The sequence below is a fragment of the Tauraco erythrolophus genome, chromosome 7 (assembly GCF_009769465.1).
Source record: "Tauraco erythrolophus isolate bTauEry1 chromosome 7, bTauEry1.pri, whole genome shotgun sequence".
NCBI lineage: Eukaryota > Metazoa > Chordata > Aves > Musophagiformes > Musophagidae > Tauraco > Tauraco erythrolophus.
The window spans coordinates 50,101,182-50,118,985 of NC_141471.1; the positions used below are offsets into that span (position 1 = coordinate 50,101,182).

The 17,804-nt window shown below is 34.5% G+C and overlaps 1 protein-coding gene across 3 annotated transcripts in view; it reads right to left on the reverse strand.

Moving 5' to 3' along the window:
- ULK4 (unc-51 like kinase 4) overlaps positions 1-17,804 on the reverse strand; it is a 240,899-nt gene that overhangs the window by 158,388 nt on the left and 64,707 nt on the right. For all 3 annotated transcript variants that reach the window (XM_086614586.1, XM_086614587.1, XM_086614589.1), the window contains exons 21-26: positions 16,155-16,282; positions 14,381-14,514; positions 10,243-10,364; positions 9,860-9,916; positions 6,762-6,813; positions 6,577-6,671 (exon numbers count right to left, since the gene is read on the reverse strand). In XM_086614586.1, the coding sequence (XP_086470712.1) occupies positions 6,577-6,671; positions 6,762-6,813; positions 9,860-9,916; positions 10,243-10,364; positions 14,381-14,514; positions 16,155-16,282 (588 nt within the window). The remainder of the gene's footprint in view (positions 1-6,576; positions 6,672-6,761; positions 6,814-9,859; positions 9,917-10,242; positions 10,365-14,380; positions 14,515-16,154; positions 16,283-17,804) is intronic.

Here is a 17,804-nt window from a genome sequence, read left to right on the forward strand (position 1 = left end):
AAGAAGATTCTTTAGGTCTTGTAGTAGCTTTTTCTGACCTTTTTCTAACATGAACTCCAATTTTGGCAAACAAACTATTTAGAATGGAATTCTCCATAGCTGGTGTTGGCCTCATATCAGTTTGGTGTGGTGGGGAGAGTGACTAAATGAAGCACTAATCCTATAGAAAATTATTTTGTGATGCTAAAGCATATTATAATGCATATGCTGAGAGGAGAAGCAAGTATTAAATTGCACATGAACCTTAAATCAGATACTTCCTAACTCTGCAACTCTCATCTTCTCTCCATGCCATTCGGATCACTGTTTTTTACTCACGTGTACACAAATTTGTAAACAAGATATGAACTAAGTAAGCAATTATTTAGGTGAAATAAACTGAAGTGTAAGAGTTCATAAAATATTTTTCATTCACCTGTGAATTGCACAAGTTTCTGTAAGTTATGTACACAGAAGCATGGTATATTGGCATTTTCTAGAGAGACTACAAGAAATTGAAGAATACTTAAACAAGGATTCATTTTTTTCTTCTTTTAAATGACTGCTGATATCTCTGTGGAATAAAATCTCCATATATGCATGAAGGTAGTAAGATACTGCTCTTGTTTCAGTCTTTATCACTAAGATTGCTTTCAAAAGAATGTGGGAAATATTCTTCTTTAAGCCTAAACAGACTAGAAAGTTTGAATATGATCATAGCTATATCTGAGTTTCTAACATCTTCTAAATAGCATGATGACCAGTTCATGATAAATCCCTAACTGCACAGAGCCACCATTGTAAAATTCTGTAATGATGGTATTCAAAGGCTACACTGCTACAACTGTGCTCTTATCAGTACTGAAGTAGCAATTAAATACTAGAAACTTCTATAGATACTCCATGCACATCTCCCAGCTATAATAAATACGTATAGGACCAAACAAACATTTTGCTCAGACCTGGTAATCCTGTTCCTGACAATTGGAACGAAGTAGAAAAAGAGTAGAGGAAATAGACCAAGCATAAAGCACAACTCTAGTTTCTAGTAAAGTAATTCTTGAGTTAGGAAACTTCCTAAGCTGATGCTGTATCTGTATTTTTGCATTTAATAATGCTTACTAGCCTTTTCTCCCATATATTTGCCCAATCCTATCTTAAATGCATTTATACTTTTAGCATGTGCAATACCTACAGCACTGAATCCCACACTTCAGTTATGCCTTATGAAAAGGCACTTCCTTGTTTATTTTAAAGTATTTAACATGATACTCACTTCTTATTTTATGAAAAACATGAATAATTATTTCCAACTCATTTTCCTATGCCATTCATAATTTTACACTCTCAAGTCTTTTGTTTCCAAGCTGAAGTTCTTACCTCCTCAGTGCCTCCTCGCACCATTGAGCTGTATTTTTTCTTGTTAAGCTTCACTGCCTTTGAGAGTGACTGACCACAACTGCATTCAGTATTCTAGGCTTGAGGGCACCATGGACTTACCACAGCATAGTGATGTTTTCTGCTTTTTTATCTGATCTTTTACCAGTCATTTCTAATAATCTAGTTGTCTTTCTGATTACTGCTGAGTATAAAGCTATCATTTTCATAGAAAAATGATGCTAAAACATCTCCAGAACAGTTACAAGGAGTTTAGAGCCTGACACTGCATATGGGTAGTTAGAATGATTTTCCCCATGTGCATCACTTGACATTTCTCAGTATTGAATTGCATGTCATTTTATTGTCCTTTCACTCAATATCTTGAAACCTTCTGCAACTCTTCTGTCAGTTTTAATTTTCCCTACTGTGAATAATTTAGTGTCATCAGTCAGTTCTGTCACCTCCCTACTCATTCCCTTTTCCAGATTAGTTATAAATAGCACATGTTGCAACACAGATCTTCGTACGGCACCATTCCTAATATACCTACATTTTTTAAAACTGATCTCTATTCTCTACTTAGCAAACTTTAACTAGTACAAAGAAGCTGACCTATCAGAGGGTAAGAGGGAAAGGCCACTGAGGGATTTGAAGGTCTTTGGTGCATGACTTTGTCAAAAACTTTTTAGAAATCCAAGTATACTATACAAAACCAGAACATCTGTCTCCATAACATTCACTGATTTCTGCAGGGAAAATTCTACCAGTGAAGTATGAGCACTCAGCAAAAGCCGTACTCACTTTTCTGCAGTATTTTATTGCTTAGAAAAATCAGATCTTTTGAAAGCAAGGCACAATTTTAATATAAATTCTGCAAAGTCTGTTTGTTACTTTAACCCTTTAAAGAGAAAGAGAGAAAAATCCACAGTTTCAGAGTAGTTAAGTATTCACCAGCTACTATGAGGGGCTTGAAAGAGAAAACTGTAATTTCAGTCCTTCTATGCTTGTCTCCACGGTTCAGGAGACGTCAGATACAAGGCCTGCACCCTAAACGTATGTGCCTGCTTTGTTAGAAACAAACGTTACCTCAGCTTTACTCAACCTCAACAAGCAAAGCCCAAGGTCCACAAGTACCCACTAAAAAGCAGTGGCTAACAGTGGAAGGATCCGATACACTAAATCCCTATTTAGCGGGACGTACCTGCTAAGAATGATAGTGGAGAACTAAACTTCGATTCGCTTGTGCTAGTCAGCAAGGATAAATTCAACTATTCAACACATAGATGCAACCATCATGTATTCATGGACTAGTATATAACCAAACTTATCTGTTATTCCTTACAACTTAGGCTGTGTTTATATGAATAGCTTAACCCTCTTCCCCAGGCCATATAACTTACCTTAATATGGTTAACACGACCAACTTCAAAAAAATCTCTCCCTTGATTAAAACCGAGTTTCAGGGCTCTTCAAATCAGTGCTTAAGGCCAAAGTCTTGACGTTTGGCATTACCCTCAGTGGACAGAAAAACTAAGCAGGCTTAAAGCCTGGTCCAGTAGCATTTGTGAACCATGCTGTTCTCAAGTGAAAATCAGACCTCAGAATTAAACTTACATAAAGAAACTAAGCTATCCGTTCCATCCAGCTATCGTATCCAAACTTGCAAGTGACTAAGCCCATTACTTTACTTGCAGAGATTTTTCTAGAGGTATCTGGTTCTTTTCAGTGTGCATACGTTTAACTTACAACTACTGACAAGTATCTTCTCCTTATCCACTATTCAAAGCAGAACGTACCAAAGCAAAGACCATCATGTCTCAAATCCTTTTTTCCAGTCACATGTAAGATCCACAACATCCAACATCACCTTGACATTTATTCTCATTAAAATTCCACATACAAAGTTATTGCTGAAAGTGACCATGGAATAAAGATCATGCTACCTTCAAATTTCTTAAAGCATTTGCTGCAGGCACAGCATGCTCCTCAATGCTTTAATATTACCAGTAATCTCCCAGAACGTAATAGAAAAAATAATCTAATGCATGTTAGAATGAACTGGGGAGAAGGATGACATTTCTGTAATTTTTTCTGAAAAGTCTTCAGAACTTCAGAACCTTCATTGAAGGGTTTTTTTTTTTCTTACTTCTGGGAAGAGACAGCATAGTGATCGACTGACTCAATATGTCAATTAGTACAAAACTGTTTTCACAAAAAAGTCTCATGTCATGTAGATTAACTTAATGGACAGAAAGCCACATAGGGTACAGAATTTTAATCTACTTGAAAAAGGAAAGTGATTGAAGAAATGCTGTACAGTATGTTCATATAGACATACTCTACATGGACAAAATTAAGGTGTCAGTGGTTAGATCAGAACAGCCTGTGGATGAAGAACACCACTGATGCTGAACCAAAAAGCACTTGCAGAAGTTTCTAACCCTTGTGTTGTCATCTTCAGTGAAAATAACTCTTCTATTGACAACCAATAGACTTCCATGTCATACTCCTTTTCCCTTGACTTCCCATCAAGCAGATCATCACGTTTGGACCGCTTTTAATTTAGCCTGATTTTTAAAAATAAGTTTTAAAACCTTGAGGTGGAGAATCACTACTAGCAACTTTTGCCTCAACCAGAGAAGAACTTTCATACTTCGGGTAAAAGATCATCTGTGCATTACACAGATCATTTTTGGGAGCTAGTTAGACTATAGAAAGGACTCCCACAGGAACTGCCTGCCCTCATGAACCTCATCACTGCTCAAAGTGCTCTGAATTAGCATACGTCCTTTTTTCAGGCAAATAAATATATTTAACAGAGAAGAGAAAAATGCAAATGATACAGTTAGCACAGAATTCTTCCATTTAATTATACTTAAACCATTACCAAAATTTGAAAATAAAATATTGTTATAATACTTATATCTGAATTTAATACTAATTTTTCCATTTTAGGTATATGGAGGAAACAGGCAGTTGGACTTGTGTCAGTTTAAGAAACCAGGGTTTATATTCTACTGCAGTCTACAGAGACTCTTCTTGATGGCCTTGATTATAATAGTTGTGTACCTGGAAGTCTATAGTTTCGTCAAAACTTGCAGAGTCATACTTACTGCTAGTCTTTACTTTATATCTTGTAAAAACACGCACAATTGCATTCAAAATGAAATTAATGCTCAGTACTGGCTTTCATTTGAGCACTTTTGATTAATTTCCCTTGAATTTATTACACTTAGCAACGTATAATACAGCTAGTCCCCACAGAAATTAATCTCCTCAATAACTGACTTCAGGTTGATGGTAATCAGAAATCCGACCACAAAAAATAATGATAATTTATTCACTTTTCTTTGTTCAAGGTACAAACATAGAGGCAAATCAAACACAAACTAAAATCCAGAACATTTAATTCTTTTCTTCTCAAAGTGGAAAAGAACTTGAAATGTTGCTCTTAAATTCCTGTTAACTTAGACAATTTCCATTGCAGCTCAACTAAAACCAGAACTGAAATGAAAAACTTACTGGTTCTGCTTGCTTAAAATAACCTCACTTTTTATTAAATTCATTAAACTTTATTAGAAATGAATTTAATTTCTGATTAGAAACTTTAAAGCAATGTCACAGCTGTAATGGGAAAAATGCATCCTCTCAAGAAGGTTTGGGTGTAACTCCACCCCCTCCATAAAATGGTATTTGTAACCAACTTTGTCTAAATGAGCAATCCAGGCTCCAGAGATCAGCCTAGGATACATATTTCTCTCCAGTAAAAGAGTTTCCTATTAACCACTGTCATACTTAAATATTGATCTGGAAGCTCAAACATGTCTTGCTTCAACTTTTTGAAAAACACAAAGTTCCACTGGGTGCTGGCATTTATATTCATAGATTCTAGTCATGCTCAGCAAGCAGCAATTAGAAGATATCCCTTGAGTAACAGCAATTCTAAAAATATTCTGGATGCATCATAGAAGATAAAGCATCACTTTCTGCTAGAGTAATGTATGCTGTACATTCAAGTATAATTAGCACACTAGACTTCATAAATAGTATTAAACTAATTACTGTTTGCACCACTAGTGGCAGATGTGGTTAGAGATTATTAATTACAGTGGACAATTTCTTGAATTTAACATACCAAATACAAGGCAATTTCTTCACTTTATTTTGTGTCTGAATGGCTATTCGCTGAATTTCAGGAGGGCTCTTTTAAACTAGGAAGAACCGTTACTTATGAAAATGAGCAAGTGAAGTAACAGATTTTATTTTTTTTAAAAAAATGTCCATTGTTCATTGACAAAGATAATTTTTTTTTAGTTAATAAATTTCAATATATGCCTACACTAAATGAGGGAAACTATTCAACAGAAGTGCTACGTGTCATACATTTACAAGCACTGGTCAGGCAGGAAGTTTTTTCTCTAGCTACATAAGGTTAACCAATGTGTTCAGATGGATTTTAAATAAACTCCTAAAACTTTCAACTTACGTGATGAACTAAATTGTTAAACAGAAATTTAGGTACTTAAATAAAACTCATCTACTAGTAGCCAAGACTTACTTAAAAAAGAGGGTAAGATAGTCATTCCCTGTCTGCTGAATGTGGTGATGGGAGCAGGGGAAGACGGGTTGTAAAGGGGAGCTGTATCCTTGGTGCTATTTTTCCAGGGAAAAAAAACCCAGATCACTAAAGTATAAACCGCTAGGGGAATTTTATTTAAGGTGTTGACACAAGGTATTGCACTTTCAGTAAATGTTGATGGACCTCTATAAAAAATGGTACATATTTCTGCCAATATAAGACACACTGATAACGCACAGAAGTAAAACGATTATTTTTTAAAATTGAGGTGATTCTAGAATGGTACAGTCATAATACAGTGACTCGCAGGCTGACAGGCATTTAAGGAGATACCAATAGGTATTCATATCGAACTGTTTAATTCTGTACTATTTCCCTTCTGACTGTTAATTGGTTAGATTTTTGTGCCTAAGGATCATTTTCTTGAATATCACTGTTTAATGAAAATAAAGTCTGAATGCCTTGCTGCTGCTTTGAAAAATAAATCTCTCTATAAACAATAAGGATTTTTCCTGTCAAATAGAACCACAATACATTTTAAGCCATAATTTAAACAGTTTCTAAATCTTCAAAACATTCTATTACCAATGGAATTAGGCCAATTACTCCGCAACTATTTAATTTGTTGCCAGACTTACCGTCAAGCGATGGATTGTCAACAAGACAGGATGCTGTGTTACTGCTTCAAAGGTTGATAAAGTAGTCTTAACCAATTCTTCTGATGCAGCTTGCCCTATTAGTAAAAATCATTGTATTTCTTTATAAAATGTAACAGCTATAATGCCTGCTTATAAAAGTACAGCAGTATCATAGGTTACCTTACCTATTGCTCCATCCAAGTTTGTTTCTCCTGAATCTATTGATCTGATAAAATTCTACAGAAGAAGAGGCATTTATGTTAAAACACTTCAGAAACAAAAATTAAGAAGCATAATCACTGAGTAATTACAACATGACATCCTTTAAGGGACTGCGTAAATACAAAATGTTAATGCACCTATATTAGGAAATTGTCATAATAATTTAAGACATGAAGGACTGAAAGCATTCATGACCAAGCTGTTATAACACAATTTTGCAAGTCTATAATGCCGCTGGACACTTAAACACAGAGTACAGCAAGAAATATTACTCTGACTAATGTCAGGAATGATAACGTTTCCAGCTAAATAGACAGTAATTAAATGTCTTTATTATTAACAGAAAACTGCAATTTCTAAGAAGACTTTGAACTACTGCGGACATGGCTATGTTAAAAGAACTCACTAAAAAGACAAAAGACTGTCCAGAAAATGCAATTTTCTGTTATTTGTACCATCTTTTTGATCTCCATGCATATTAAACACACTATCAATACAGTTACAAACAGCAGAATGCAAAAAATGCATAACCTTCAACTGAAAATCACCTAAATTAGTCATCATTTTGAGGAACAGGAAAAATGAAATATTAATAAACTGCATTAAGTAAATATTGTACAATTAGACCCACTATTCTTTTGCTTTTTAATCTCTATTTCATTCTTTTGCTTTCACTTCTATGCATAGCTTCTATACAAAAATGACACTTGTTTTATATTTCATGATCAATTAAAATTTTATTATATATTATATTGGCAGAAGTGTCTACATGGGCTACCTTTTTCTCAGTATGGAAGAAACATCTGAAGGATTCTTCTCTAATTAAAAATACAGTTAGAAACTAATTATATATTTCATAATTTAAATGCATCTTCAAGGCAGTCATAAAAAACAACTCATTCTATTAAAGAAACAGTTATTTTAATCTTCCTGATCATTTGAAAAGTATTACTAGTTATTACCTAATTAACTTGTTTTAGAAGAGAGCAAATTATTTTGTTCGCTCATTTAAGATAGTTTCACACCTAACCATAGTCTCAAGACCAATTTGGAAAAAACAATATAGTTTGTGCAAAAATTGTTCTGGCTACTACTAAAATTAAGGAAATAAGCATATTATAAACACAAGAAGAAGATGTATTTATACAGAAAAAAAAAAACCTATCTGGGTTTTTTTAAGTAATGGAGAGGAATAGTGTACGTATTTCGCTATAGGTGAGAGTCTGTGCCCTATGTACTCCACTAGGAGTCTACTATTAGCTGTGCCTTTAGGGCAGAGCACATTCTCCATGTATTTCTGTTCACTGCTGAAAACATGAAAGGACTGTCCCGACTCCCTCTCAATCTCTTTGCAGAACACTACTGAAATTACAGTGATGACAGAAATAACTTCAAAGCAGCAAGAAAAAAAAATTCTCAATGAACAACAGTTACAGGAAAATAATTACTGTTTTCCATACAGATACCAAGCACATATCTTTCCATTCCTAACAATTTCTTATTGTTAAGAGTAAGATTTCTGAACAAATCAGAAAACAAAACAAAACAAAACATCCAAATCAAAAACCTGAAGGACTGACTTGCTAAAATCTTAGAGGCCTCAATTATAGCACATTACTTTGAAAAAGTACAAGCTGATGACTGAATGTCCCTTTATAGATGTCAGTGGGAATGTTGCTGAACACAGAATTCCAGAGTAGGCTGTTGCCTGGTAGAATGGATAGTTACTCTTCCAGAAGTAATTACATTAGTCATATCATAACAGAGTTATACAAAATAGATTCAAATATGATATTCATTTTTTTTAGATATATTACTTCCCCTCCCTTTTTTAAGAGTAAATTGAAATAGTATATGTAAGCTCCTGAATAGCCTTGTTCAATGGCGACAGAAGGACAAGATGCAGGAAATATTCAATAAAGTAGTATTTCCCTCCTTGATCTGAGAGGAAAGCTATACTAGTATAACTAGTCTCACTTCCTCAGTCAGTAGTTCAAGCAAGCTGCAGTAACATCAAAAGAAAACCTACATTGTACCTGGTCTTCTGTATCTACATTGTTGACAGAAGAATTTCACCTTCTAGAAGGTGGATCCAAAATCATTAATAAAGCTACTGCCTAGTTACAAATGCTTCAAAGAGATAAAAGGCTTTGTAATTCAACATCTACAGTTTTTAATTTTTTTTCTTCATTCTAATGCTAATTTTTATACAAATATTTTAGTATAGATAAATTAAACACCCATTTCTTGGAATCAAGAATCAATGGAGAAAGAGAAGGGAATCTGAACAGTAAACTTGAATCTAGCTGTTTACGGCGAAGCATTTCTTCATGCTATTGTGGAATTAAATTCCTAGTTGTCATTTATGAACCCATGTACTTAAAAGTATTTGATAACTCTGATATGCAACTTCAGAATATGCTTTTTTCTCATTTAGCAAAAAAAATTGTTTTCCTACAAGGAAATTACATTACAACACTACTCCTTAATTTTTCCTATACAATCTTATGGCACAGTTAAAAAGTTTATTTTCTATTACTAATGTCATAAATAGGTTGTAGATGTCAACGTGAAGCATATATCTAAGCTCTGTAGCTTACAATACTCAACTAAATACAGTGTAAAAGTACTGGCAAGAAGAAAAAGGTGACAAAAGGAAAGAATACTTTAAAACTAGGCTAGATTAAAATTTATCTTTCATTTCCACTCATAAATACAAGCATAAAATTATAGAAAGAATATTCTGTGTAATTTAGAGCTAAACTTTTCTACTTTAAAACAAAGCACACAGGAAGTTCTCGGCTTATCAGACATGTGCAGAGTTTCTCTATACTTGAACACAGGATAGCATATTTTCCATTTGAGCCAACAGATTACTAAAGAAAATATTTTCTGATAATATATACAGTTTTGAATATAATAATTTAAACTTTATATTCAGAATAAAGTTCTCTCTCCAATTTATAATTTTACTGTAAATTTATTACATTAAAATAATACATAAAAATTTATTTGTACATATATTTTGTAAACAAGATTTAACTTAGATGGTTATACTCACAAGTAAGGTCCCATAGTTGAAAAGAAATTCCTCTGTGACTATCTGGGGACGAAATACCTATGTGAATTTACAAAAGTTGAAAAAACTACATTAAAGGTGCATCTTACGATCAGAAAAAGTAAAACATGTATTTCACAGCCATGTTAAAAAAAGAGGTCAAAGTATGTATTTGGTTCTATCATTAGAGTTGTCTTACAATGCGCAAAAACAAGGCTTACATCTTTCATGGTGTTACATAGCTGGAATACTCATCAACATATCTACGCATTAATAGAAGTTCTATTTTATCCACTCAAATCATGATCAGCAGAGATTAGATTTTGGGAAACTGCAAGAGTTTGTCCTTTGTTTAACAATTTTTTAGGAAAAAAAAAGAAGTCTACCTGGGACGTCACAAGATGAAGCACTACAGGCATCATAGGAAGGCACATCTTCAGCTGTTTGGCCTGAACTGTTGATGGGTGTTTACGTCCAGAGACGTTAGTTAAGGCAGTGAGAATGTCACCTACAGAAAATAACATTTCACACTGATCTAACATAATTGCTTTGCTAAACAACATCAAATAACATGTAAAACATCTCTGTTCCAGTAGCCTCTGTTCAATCCCTTCTTCTCCCTCCTGCCAAACGTAGTGTTCATGTGACTGCATGATAAATCAGGCTGATCCAGCACTATTCTTTCCTAGCTCAGTGTTTAGCCAGGCCAATTTCCTGCTCTGGCCACAGCGACAGGTGTGCAAATGCGACCTCTGGCAAAGATAGAAATATAAGGCAGATGTAGAAGCAACGATGAAATTACCCGTCTTGGTATGGTGGACTTACACTGGCTTTAGGTGGCTACACATGCATGGAATTATACTCTTGAAATTCTGTGGATGCAGTGAAATAAAAAGCAAAATTCTCATGACTTCCAGTTGACCAAGAGCTGAACTCATCATGATTAGTGGGTGACATAATGCTCACGCAGTATATTCTTCCTGCAGCATAGTACCACTGGAAGAAAGAAATAGACACCCTTCCCGTCCCCTTCCAAAAGATCCCTCCACCAGCCATGCACACACACACATTTTCATACACAAGTTTAACAATGGCACGAGTGACCTAAAGCAATGGGAATTCTCACATTCTCATAAAAGAGGCAGCAGTAGGTCAATGAGAGAACTTAGTTGCCTCCATAACAAACTTCAGACACAATAATAAGGGAACAGAATTTTAACTGCAATAGTGAAAATTACATGTCAAACTTCAGAAGAGACATATAAAAATCAAGGAATGTTATGCTGGATTTGTGTTACATTAACTATTGTCTCAGAAAAGCAAGACCTTTTCTGCAAGAGATAACAGAAGCAGCAGAAGAAAAGTCACAGCTCATAAGCAAAGAAGGAAAATTCTGTCCCTATAGCCTGAAATATTAAAAGCTAAATCCTGTCTTGACTGATCGTCTACTACTTTTTTTCCTCTAATGAGAGAGCTGCACAAAACCGTAAAAGGGAAATCACATAGACATTAAACAAATAAAGGACAGGATTCGGTATTTTACACAATTTTCATGCCAGAAAAGGCCTTTCCTTTCAGAGTAAGTCACAGAGTTTATTCATGTTGAATAATACCAATGCTTTTCTTCTGCTCCCATGGAGTTCTATTTTCAACATAAGCAGAAATGACACAGCCTGGCACTGCAGTAGGTTGTAAAAATACCTAGCCTTAAATATTTGACTCGTTCTATCATACACTGCTACAGAAAAAGAAAGCATTGTCTAAAACTCTCCAGCTATATAAACCAAAATGTTGTTTTTTCATCAACACATTTTTATTTTGAATTACCCACTATTCTGTAATTCAACAAGACCTCTCTGTGGTTAGCAACAAATAATTTACTCAACAATGTACACTCTTTCTATGTTTTGAGGCCTATATAATTGTCGCATTTGCCAGTTTTGCAGTTGATAAATAGGTAGAAATGATGACTTTAATTTTTACCATGATCTAAGCAATTTATATCTACTTCTTAGAAATAGCTTAAATATAAATGCAGACATAAAATTACTTTCTTGCCTACAAAACCTGAAAACTTTTAAAATTATCCACAAGATTAACATTTTGTTTCATTTTTTTTAAGTCTATCTTTTAAGGTCAATTTCTACAACTTGTTAATCTATTTGGTTTATAGCTACATCTGCTGGAAGAAGATGGGATCAGTAAGGAGCTTACATAAATGCATATTAAAAAAGCCAGCTAGGATTAATTCTAAATCAACAGTTAAACTGCTTTTAACTGCTCCAGTTTGCAAATCTAGTTATTTTTCCTAGGAGTCCATAGCTTTTACCTCCTCAAGTAGAACATGTTCTTTTGTTACACTCATAGCAATAAACAGAAAAGGCCTTGTGACAAATGCTGACAAATATGGACAGATAGCTTAGTCTTAATTTAAAACAAACAAACAAAAAACAACAAACAAAGCCACTCAATACACAAATCTAGATTGGAAAGGAAAATAAAGTGTAAAAATTATGCTTGACATATAAGGTGTCAACAATGCACTGAAATTGTACACCAGTATTAAAAAACCCAGCAGAGTACATGTTAAAGCAACTGATGTATTAGAATGATAGTAACTATATACTTGATGTATAGAACTTTCAGGTTCTGAGGAAATACCAGGGACTACTATATTAGCTGCCTATAGCACATACAGTCAGTAGGAGGTGAATTTCTGCTTCAAACATTTACAGTCTGAGACTTCCAAATCCTGAAATATAGCCAATATGTGAAGCTAATATTTACTAAGAAAAAAGAGATTGGGTATTTGCAGCAAGGCAAAAATTTGCATTGCTATAGGAAGTAAGGCTTCTTTTAAAATAGTAGCATGACATTTAGGTCTACTGACCTTTGCAGTGCTACCATTTCATTTTCAATATTCTAGCGATAATGTAGAGAAGATGAAAAATAAACTAGCTATCATCTCATCAGAAAACAATTTAATGAAAAAAATGTTCTATCATTTAATGACAAAGTATACACAATCAGGGTTGGTTTTGCTTCCTTTCTTTTCGCGAATACTCACAGCATTTCCTTCCTTTTCTTTCTATTCAGCTTTCTTACTCTGTTCTGTGGGAGATCTCACCCGCCAGAAGTTTTAATAAGAACTTTAATGATCATTCAGACTGGCCATGCCAATCTCATACTTGCTCCTTCCATCCTCCTTGTCTCCATTTTCCTCCCTTCTCCCCCTCCGCCCTTCCCTCCACTCAGTTTCCTCCCTTCTCCCCACTCCCCTTTCTTCCTTTTCTTTCTATCTTTCTCTTCCCCACCTCTTCCGACTTCCCTTCCTCCTTCCCTTTCCTTCCTAACTCCCTTCCTTTCTTTCTTTCCTCTCTTCTTTCACATGCTTCTAATTAACTATGTATAGCACAGGTTTTTCCAGGAAAGACAATTCCCCTTTCTTACTCATTTAGGGTAATTTCTGTGACATTTCTTTAATTCAATATCAGCCCTATGTTCAAATCTCACCAACAGATCCTCCTTAATTTTTCAAGATTTTATCTATTGCTTTTATACAAATGGCCAAAATTCTCATTCTGTTTCATTGCTTTCTCTTGACTGACTCTCCAGACTCTTGAACTAATTTCTTCCTATTCCAGTTTGCCCAATCAGTCCAAATGATGCCCTGCAGTTCGCAGGTTTTGTCCTATTTGCACGCATGCCTGTCAACGTTCCTTCTTGCAAGCTCCCTCTTCACCAGTACCTCATCCCACTATGATAAGTTTGAGCATATTAATTAATGACAAGACTTTAGCTGCTATACTCAAGCAAATTTCTGTGTGAACATACATGAGCAGCACAAAGTTCAAAGTAGGTTCTTATCATTCCAGTGGCTCAAATACTAGTGAAATTTGAGCAGATATTCACAAAATTGTCCAAATGTATAGCTTTGGCAGAAAAGCTACTTTGCTGAAACGTCAAGTCCTTATTCCTAAGTGTAGGGGATGAGCTGAAGTAGCACTGATATTCTCTCAGAGAAAATCTTTCCACCTCTTCTTATGCATGAGCAAATCGGTTTGAGACATCTAGAACAACTGAAATATCTAGGTTGAAATTTTCCACAAAAATTGCCTGAAGTAAATACTCAACATAAAAGTTTCAGTATGAACACGTACGCACAGGTATGCCCTGTTGCATCTCTCCTAGCTCTGTGCTTTATGAGGCAAATTTACTCTATGCTTTTCAATGTTTGGAATACCTTTAGAACATTGATAAAACTTCTTGTACATTTGGGCCTCATTCAAGACTGAGTTGATAGGGCTTACTGTTCAACAAATATAAAACATGAATCTAGGAAATGATGCGTTCCAATACAAAATATCTGATCATGACATAACCAAAAAACTTCATGAAGCAGATATCATGCAAAATTTACATAATCAGACAATACAGTCTTTCCACCTATATATGTCAGGAGATATTTGTTTCTCAAGGAAGTAAGCAAAGGTAAGATTTGTTCAGTTAACCAACTGAATTTACCTAGAATTCCTGGCAGCTCCTGCACAATGTGATAGATGAGAAGATCCAGGCATTTTGACAGGTACTCACTGCCGCCTTGCTGCTCTTTTCCTGGCGTGGTCTTTCTGCTGTCTCTTTCAATATACATCACAAGTCTACATTTAAGCAAGTGCAAAACATTACCTCTTATAACAAAAAAAAAGACACTATAAGTAAAACGACTACTGAACCAGACATTTCTAGTATCCGTGGTTACAATCAAGATGATACATTAGTTTGGGCTCCATAATTTTGTTGAAATTTTAGACTTTCCCTTTCAAATAAATCAATTTTTAAAATATCACAAGTGACTGTGTCAAGGAAAAAGAGGAAAGAAACCCTTAAGCTACTGTAAGTGCAACCCTACTAGTTTAAACGAATATATGATGCTAACATCAGGAGTGAATCCCTCTGCAGACTTAGACAGAGAGACTAATTTTAAAATCCACTTTATTTTGAAATATATGACCAACGTGCACAATATGAACAAAAGACTGAAGACATTCATTTTCAACATGTAAGAATCCCGAAAGCAAGAATAATTTAAGTCAACGTAACAAGAGATCAATCTTTCAGTCAAGAAAAATCATACTACATAAATCATACTACAGCCTACCAAAATGTTAGCACTAGTTAGAATGGCTGTATTAAGAGAGATAAAAGTTCAAACTAGCATTACATTCTTTCTCTAGAAACCTGGTGTTCAAGATTTCTAAAAACAAACTCAACACTTAGGTTCTAACTGATAAGTTCTGTGCAGCTATGCCACTCTGCAGAATGACATTTCTCATAGTAAACTATATTAACTGATTTATTAGCCATTGGCTAACTTACAAGAGATTGCTTTAATAATACACCTGTAACAGAGTGCTTCAGGCAACATTTTAAAATGCTCATTTGAATAGACAGAAGGGCCAGACTTCCCTTTAGGGGCATCTTTGTTTCACATTCTAACTCCCTGGGGGTCCTGTGCAAAGAACCATCAGTTGCTGGTGAGTAAAATCCATGATCTGGATTTTAAGATTGTACTTCAGTATTATCATCATCTTTTTTTTTTCTTTTTTTTTTAAATACCCTTCTTATAATCCATGCTTTTTTTATAGACATATGAAAATAACTTATTTAAAGTGCCTCGAGAGTATACAACAAAACCGCAAGACTGAAAAAAAAAATTTCTCCTAGGAGATGTGTATTTCCATCAAAAAGTCAATTTACTCAATGAAATAAAAGGCTACCAAAGAATTTTGCAGGATTAGGCCTTTAAACAATGCATGATTGTTATGGAAGACTACAACTCACCTTATCCTTCCTGAGCTGTGCTACAGAGACAAAGACAAAGATAAATCAAAAGACCCATTCAGCAACCACACTCCAAGATGAGGAAGGTATACGACAGACTTGATTTTTTTTTTTTCTTTCTCACTGTAGCAACAACTCACTGTTGTGGTATTTGTTTTGCCCTATCCAAAGCGAAATCTGCTCCTTGCTAATGGTCACTGCGACCACAAGTTACTTTAAAAAACAGACTCCCCCTGTGAGACAGTGATTTTCCCTTGTGAGTAACCATCAGCTGATGACCCCAGACAAAAGAGAACACCCTTTTCTTGATAGTCTCATGAATAAAAGGATTCATATTACACAGAAAACAGTTCACTCCTAAAACACGGGCTCAAAAATACCACACATTTTAAAGTATTTCAGGTATGACTTTGAAAATAAACATTACATCTCTAATTATCTTCCACTATTACCTTACCTTGCTTGACAACTGAGTAGCAACATCTCCCTGTTATTAATTAAAACTTGTAGCAGGACCAGAAAGGCTTTTGCTCGAATAAAAGTTGAAGGACTTTCAAGTAAACGAGTAACTGTAGTCACAAAATCCTTAATGGAAATAAACACAAATCCGTTGTTATTATTATTTTATGAGAAAAGGTTACTTACACTGTATACATTTAAAATCTGCTCATTTTCATGTGCGTTCTGTATTAGTAAGGTATTTTTCACGTCACTCATAGCAAAAAAGAATAATTCCATAAAACATTACTAAGCAAATTCTGTCCAAGACAGACTGGCCCAGTGAAAAAATTGCTTTCGTACATCTTCTCAAGAGCTGCAACACGTAAACACTATCTAATGTACTATGTCCATAATGCTACATAAAATATCATAGAACTTATATTTTAAAATGTCCTACTTTAAGGATAAATGTAGGATACATTAATACATTTATTTTAAAAGGAGATGGAAGGATTTTTAGAATGCATAAATAGTTTGGCACAAATATGGTTAAATATTTACCTATTAATTCCCATATATGCAGGAAGATTAAAAACAACACCTTGGTTGGATACAATCATGTCTACATCAGACCCTAAATTATACAACAGATGCTCTAAATAGATGGCAAAACTGTTTCTATCTTCTCTAATTGTATTTATCTAAACTAATTTTATTTTGGTTTCATGAAGTGAAGAACACCTTTTAAAGGAACAATCCAAATTGGGACTTAGAAATAAAGAAAAAGGATAAACCGGAAGCCTCAAGGAGACATGACTTCCCTATTCCACTGACCATTCTCCACTCCTATGATACAGTCAAAATGTAAGATGCTAAGATCCTTGCTAACTCCTTTTTTCCTGTAAATCCAAATGAAAGAATAACTTAAGTTTAACAAGGAAAGTGAGAAATTAAGAATAACCACAAAAATATTTCTCTTCAGAAGTTTAAAACATGGCTAGCTGACTGGATTCTGAAGTCACAGCTTGCTTCTTTTTCTCTCTCTATTTTGCCCTGTATATTGAATGGATTTTCTTCTCTAGTTTCTAGAATGTGGCCCAACATGTGGAAAGATGTAAGGTTCACGAGGTGATCTTTAAGGTCCTCTTCCAACTCAAACCATTCTATGATTCTATGATTCATGCGTACCACCTCAGCTTCCTAGGGAATAAAGCTGAGAATTAGTGGAAGGAAAAAAAGCTCTCCTATTATGAATAACAGAATTAGGTATTATGAGTTGTAAAAAGCATAAGATAAGGATCACTTTCAGTCTGTCCAACTATACATTGTAACTCCTGAAGAACCAAAGGAGAAAAAAGAAAAATATTTTAAAAAGAAAAAAAATATATGGAGTATCCTCTACTTCTGAGGAATAAAAAATTGTGCTACTCATTTGTACTCTTCTTCTACAAAGACCAATTGTGCTATTTGGTAATAAATAAATAAATAAATAAATAAATAAATAAATAAATAAATATCTCCATATTCAAAGATGACCTTGCTGGCAGCAGCAATGGTATTTTCGGATCAGAATGTTCTTGATCGAATGCCTCATCCTGAAAACAAAAACTCTACTTCAAATCTCTATTAAAAAAAAAAAAGAAAGTCAGAGTCAAAAACTAAGCCA